Here is a 5,737-nt window from a genome sequence, read left to right as displayed (position 1 = left end):
CATTTCGGCCGCTTGTATCTGCGATCTCGTTCTTTCGGTCATGACCCAAAGCTCATGACCATAGATGAGGATGGGAACGTAGATCGACCGGTAAATCGAGAGCTTTGCTTTTTGGCTCAGCTCTCTCTTCACCACGACAGACCGGTACAGCGCCCGCTTGATGGCAGACGCTGCACCAATCCGCCTGTCGACCTCCAGCTCCCTTCTTCCCTCATTTGTGAACAAGATCCCGAGATACTTGAACTCCTCCACTTGGGGCAGGACACCCTCCTGACCCGGAGAAGGCACTCTACCCTTTTCCGGCTCAAGACCATGATGGCCTCAGATTTGGAGGCTCTGATCCTCATCCCGGCCGCTTCACACTCGGCTGCGAACCGCTCCAGCGAGAGCTGCAGATCACGACCCGATGAAGCCAACAGGACCACATCGTCTGCAAAGAGCAGAGATGAGATCCTAAGGCCACCAAATCGGATCCCCTCAACACCTTGGCTGGTCTAGAGATTCTGTCCATGAAAGTAATGAACAGAATCGGTGACAAAGGACAGCACTGGCGGTAAAGAGTGTTGGTGCTGTACTGCTTCCCCCTTGTGAGATGCCTGACTCCAGGGTGGGACCCCGGTGACCCGGGCGAGGGAACACTGAACCCACGACTCTCATAAGGGGTCTTGAGGTCTGTCTGGTTCCTCTCCTAGGACCTGACTGCCTGGGGTGACCTTACCAGGGTCATGAAGCCCCAGACAGCAGAGCTCCTAGGGTCACTGGGACACTGAAACCCCTCCACCACAATAATGTGGCAGCCAATGGAGGGTAAAATATACAAATATAGATGTTAAATATTCCTAGTGTTAATTGTATTAACATTTTAGTGCTATTTTCAAAATAGAAACAAAATGTAACAAACAGTTGAGAGAAAAGTTAACCTGAGTTTCTTTGGCAGAAACAAAATTGTTGTCATAATAATTAAGAGTCCAGCAGTGATCAGTTATGATGAGGTAACCGTATGCAGGAGGAAGGTGGCCCTCCTCATCCTCCTGCATCAGAGCCGCCATGACACCTGACCAAAACGGACCCAAAGGCCCTTACATGTATTTTATTTATTCACCAATTAAATAAATCTAATTTTACATTAAATTCTTTAGTAACAGCTTCTGCCGTGTGTGAAGATCATCATAAGCAAGCAAAGAGTTTTGTTCTGGTAAAGAACCGTTCAAAGGAATCAGGTTGTCAACATCTATCTGGGTGGAGTTTGTTCTCCCTTTCCATGTGGGGATTTTCTCCAGGTACTCTGACTTCCTTCTAGCTCAAAGTTACATGGAGGCTTTAAATAGTCTCAGACTTTTGCCTCTGGTCCTGGGAAGCCTGAAGGAACACCCACGGCACCATGCAGGGGGCTAATAACTGTAGAAAGAACGATGCTAGCTGACACGGTGAGTCCAAAGAGAAGTCAGGTGACTGATGGTTCTGATGAGAACAAGCAGAACCAGGCAACGTTCCTGATGACAGATCGGCCTTCAGCTGCAGGGAATCTCCAGTCCATCCATGAAGACTGTAGAGGAACTGGCACTGATGTATCTGTCTGTGTTTTCAGCTCCATGTGGAGACAACATGTATGATGAAGATGGGAAGAAGCTTCCTCCATGTATTCCTGGAGCCTGGCTGACCCCGGCCATCATGGCGTGTTACCTGCTGGTGGCCAACATCCTCCTGGTCAACCTGCTCATTGCCGTCTTCAAGTTAGTTTACACTTCAACAGGATCTACAGACAGATCAGTTCCTGGTTTTCAGCAGAACGCTGATATGTCCGACGCATTTCCAGACACTGCTGCTATCGCAACCGTCTCTTCCACAGCAACACCTTCTTTGAGGTGAAGTCCATCTCCAACCAGGTGTGGAAGTTCCAGCGGTACCAGCTGATCATGACCTTCCACGACCGCCCCATCCTGCCGCCGCCCCTCATTGTCTTCCCCCACATCTACATCGCCCTGAAGAGGCTGTGCTGCACCTGCAGGCGAAAGCCGGAGGGGGAGCGGGACGACCGCGCGCGCCGGCTCCGTAAGAACCACTGGGGAACCTGAAATTATTCTGGAAACAGAATAATTTAATCAGCTGCTGGTAGAAAAAGCGTGGCTGCAGACTCAGACGCTGGCCCAGGAACACAGAACCACTAATAAATCAATTCACTTAGCATAGCTAGTGAGTTTATAGAAAGATGGATAAATTCCTCACCAGCAGTAAGAGCAGCAACACATCAACACGGTTTTACTCAAACGTCCAAGAAAGGAGTCAAGATTTGAAATGATGCAGAGAAAAATATGGTTTGATTCTGTTACTTTAAAGACTAAAATAAAAAATTAAAAGACATGAAAAACACAAAATAACAAAAATATTTACATGCTAAAACTGTAAGTATGCGCATAAACATGTGTTGCTGTTGTGTACAAGAGAAAACAGCCGACAGGTGGGAGAGTGCAGGACAGCGACAGTCCGGCTCCTGTAGCGCCTCCCAGAGGCCAGTAGGGTAAAGAGTCTGTGTGACTGGAATCTTATTGCCTTATCTTTTCCAGATCAACTGTATTAAAAGTAAAACTCATGAAACAGTTTCTGCTTGTTCATCAGGCCCAGCTGAGGGAGAATAAAAGCAGCTTTAGAATCAGGAGGTGAACTGAGTCTCTGGTTTCAACGTTTCCTCTTTGGATCCAGAAACTGTCAGGATCTTTCAGTTTGTTTCAGGTTTTCTTTGTGTTCTGTAGTTTTATTAGTTCTGCCTTGAACCAGTTTTACTTCAGTTCCTCCTTAGTGATTCTAGTTATGTTTATTACTTGTTTCTAGTCCTTTTCTTAGTTACGCCAGTTTTCTTATGTCTCCTTATTTTTGGTAGAGTAATTTCCTAGTTAGCTTGTCAGCCGGTTAGCTCAACCCAGGACTTTGTTCAGCATTCACCCTCCAGTACTTCGGCATCTCATTCTCAGTTCCTCCTTGCTGGTTCCTCCTGTTTAATCCAGTTTAATTCCATTATTACTTCCTTGTTCTCTCTGCTGTCTTTTTGCTTCCTGGTTAAAGTGTTTTTTGTTCTTCTCTGGCTCCCTGCTTTCCCTGTTATTATTTTTAAGCTTTGATTTTTCTTTTTCATTAAATCTACAACTTCATCACAACATCTGATCCTCTGCATGACAGTAACAGTTTGTAAAAATCAGATTTCTGTGTTTTGCTTCGTCAGAGCTGGTTCTGAACGCAGAAGAGATAAAGAGTCTGTACGAGTTCGAGGAGCAATGTGTGGAGGAATACTTTAGAGAGAAAGAAGACGAGAAGCAGTCCTCCAACAACGAGCGAATCAGAGTCACAGCTGAGAGGTGACCTCTGACCTCCAGTACAGCAGTAGCTCTGAGCTGATAGTTGACCTTTGACCCCTCAGCTGCTGACCGTCTCTGGGCATTGCAGGGTGGAGAACATGGCAATGCGGCTGGAGGAGGTGAACGAGCGGCAGCGCTCCATGAAGGCGTCACTGCAGACGGTGGACCTGCGCCTGGCCCAGTTGGAGGATTTCTCCGGCCGGATGATGAACGCCCTGGAGAAGTTGGCCGGAGTGGACCGGGCCGAGCTGGTCCGGTCTCGCTCCGGGGGCTCGTCGGTGTTCGAGCCGCCCGGCCCAATGCGGCGCAGCAGCGTCGGCAGTGTCGACGGCTGCAGCCTGTACCGGTACCAGCTGGACCACGACGACCAGACGGACGCTGAGGAGAGGAGAGTCCGTCTGAGTCCAGAGAGAGAAACGGCGAATTCCACGGGAGCAAAAACAGCAGGTACGGAAACATGACGATGCCACATTTATGGATTTATTTAGGCCTCCACAGAACAGCTGGACAAAAAGATCTAAACAAAACAAAACAAAGAATTGATACATAAAATGATAAAAACTAAAATGGTGAATGGACTGAACTTCTACAATGCTTTCAAATCATTTTGACCACTGAAAGTTCTTTACTCTAGAGTCACATTCGATACACAGATCGGTGAACAGCCTGGGGCTCAGCCTGGGGCTCCTGCTTTATCCTGTTACATGCTGATGCATGTAACAGGATAAAGCAGGAATTGAACCAACAACCTTCCAATCACAAGGCAACTGCTCTACACACACAAGGTTCTTAAAGAGAAAATCAGAGAAACTAAAAGTCCAAGCAACAAGGAATCATCAGGTGTCACTGTTGCTATGGGATACACAGCTTGGTGTGTTCCCAATTCCTCCCGGTTCCCCCTGGTTTTTACTGAATTTAGTTAACTAACCCTTACCCCTTGGTTCCCCCATTCCTCTCGGTTCCCCCCGGTTCCCCTGTTCCTCTCAGTTTCCCCCTTTACTCTGCAGTTCCCCTGTTCCCCCCTATCCTCCCCGTTCCCCATGGTTGCCCCCAGTTCTCCCTGGTACCCCCGTTCCCCCCGTTACCCTGCGGATCCCCCTTGTTTCTCCCGGCACTTGACTGGTTTTTACTGAATTTGGTTCCAGATCCCAGTTTTTATCGTTTAGTGCTAAATCTACCTGCAGAGTTCCTTATGGGTTCCAGGACTCAGATTCTTGTCTTACAACAGGAAATGATTTAATTTGCTCTCCACTGTCGCCACATGCATATTCAGGAGGAAGCTAGCATTGCTCAGCTAATGTTTGACCACCAGGCATCATAAACTGAATTTCTCTCCTTTATATTTAGACTTGGATTAAAACAGTTATTAAAATCTGTGACTAGATGCGATTTCTGAAACAGTTTGTGTTTTGGCCAGAAGGTGGCGCTGGTTCTGCGTTTCTGTATCAATGAGGAACCCGGTCTGAACGCCTCCTTCTGGTTTCAGGCGATCTCGTCTCCAGTCTGAGGGACAGGACACAGTCTCTGTCCAACGTGGACATCTTGATCTCACCGTGTGGCCCCGCCTCTCCTCTTCGTCACGGCAACCCGGCGGACGCCGACGGTCTGGCCCAGAGGAGCCGGCTGCAGGCCGGCTCCTCTGGGCCCCTGGACAAGGCGATGCAGTATTTATTGTCTCCAGATGCCCAACAGGGGGCGCTCCACAGCCCACCCCGCCCCACGATGAAGGGCGCTGATGAAGAGGAGGGAGCCAGGCCTCCAGCTCCTGAACCAGATGCTGATGAAGAGGAGCTGCTGGTGGATGAAGATAGGAAGTACCCGAGCCTTCGATCCAAAAGTTTCAGCAGTAACCAGGTGATGAAGAGGACGAAGAGGTGTGAGGAAGAGGAGAAACCCCGCCCCTCCAGCAGTGTCACAGACCTGGTGTCAGTGTTCAGACGGAATCAGAACCAGAACTAGAACCAGAACCAGAACCAGAACCAGAGGGTCTTTGGCCTCTTGGGTTCTGGAGGTTTTTCAAATTCTGCTTTTTTTCCCAGAGTAAAAAAAATTGTAGTTTCTGCAGCAAAACAGGAAACAGGAAGTTACAGAAAAACAGAGCGTTGACTAAATCAGGTGTTGGTTGGGGCCACTGGTCTGGAGCACTGGGAGCACTGGGAGCCAGTTTGCTAACGGACACTTGTTCTCTTGATGTTGAAGAGACGGTTTGTTGGAGAACATGAGTGTAGTCAGCATCTGACATGAAGTAGGAAGTAGCCAGAGAAATCTCAGGTGAACAGTGATGGAGGAAACAGGAAGTGATGCAGACTAAATTTAGAACATTTTACATTCAAACTTTAAATCTGAAATACATAAAATACACCAGCAGTGATCAACTGGGATAAGAC

At 48.2% G+C, this 5,737-nt stretch overlaps 1 protein-coding gene across 1 annotated transcript; it reads left to right on the top strand.

The window, feature by feature from the left end:
- The first annotated feature begins 1,114 nt into the window (after nt 1–1,114).
- LOC102238003 (transient receptor potential cation channel subfamily M member 1-like) lies at nt 1,115–5,309 on the top strand. Its single transcript, XM_023332310.1, has 5 exons — nt 1,115–1,733; nt 1,850–2,052; nt 3,218–3,350; nt 3,439–3,797; nt 4,837–5,309. The coding sequence occupies exons 1-5, from the start codon at nt 1,540–1,542 to the stop codon at nt 5,307–5,309; spliced, it is 1,362 nt and encodes a 453-aa protein (XP_023188078.1). The 5' UTR covers nt 1,115–1,539.
- The last annotated feature ends 428 nt before the right edge of the window (nt 5,310–5,737 follow it).

Source organism: Xiphophorus maculatus, chromosome 4 (genome assembly GCF_002775205.1).
Source record: "Xiphophorus maculatus strain JP 163 A chromosome 4, X_maculatus-5.0-male, whole genome shotgun sequence".
NCBI classification, from domain to species: domain Eukaryota; kingdom Metazoa; phylum Chordata; class Actinopteri; order Cyprinodontiformes; family Poeciliidae; genus Xiphophorus; species Xiphophorus maculatus.
This window is presented reverse-complemented; position numbering and strand designations above follow the sequence as displayed.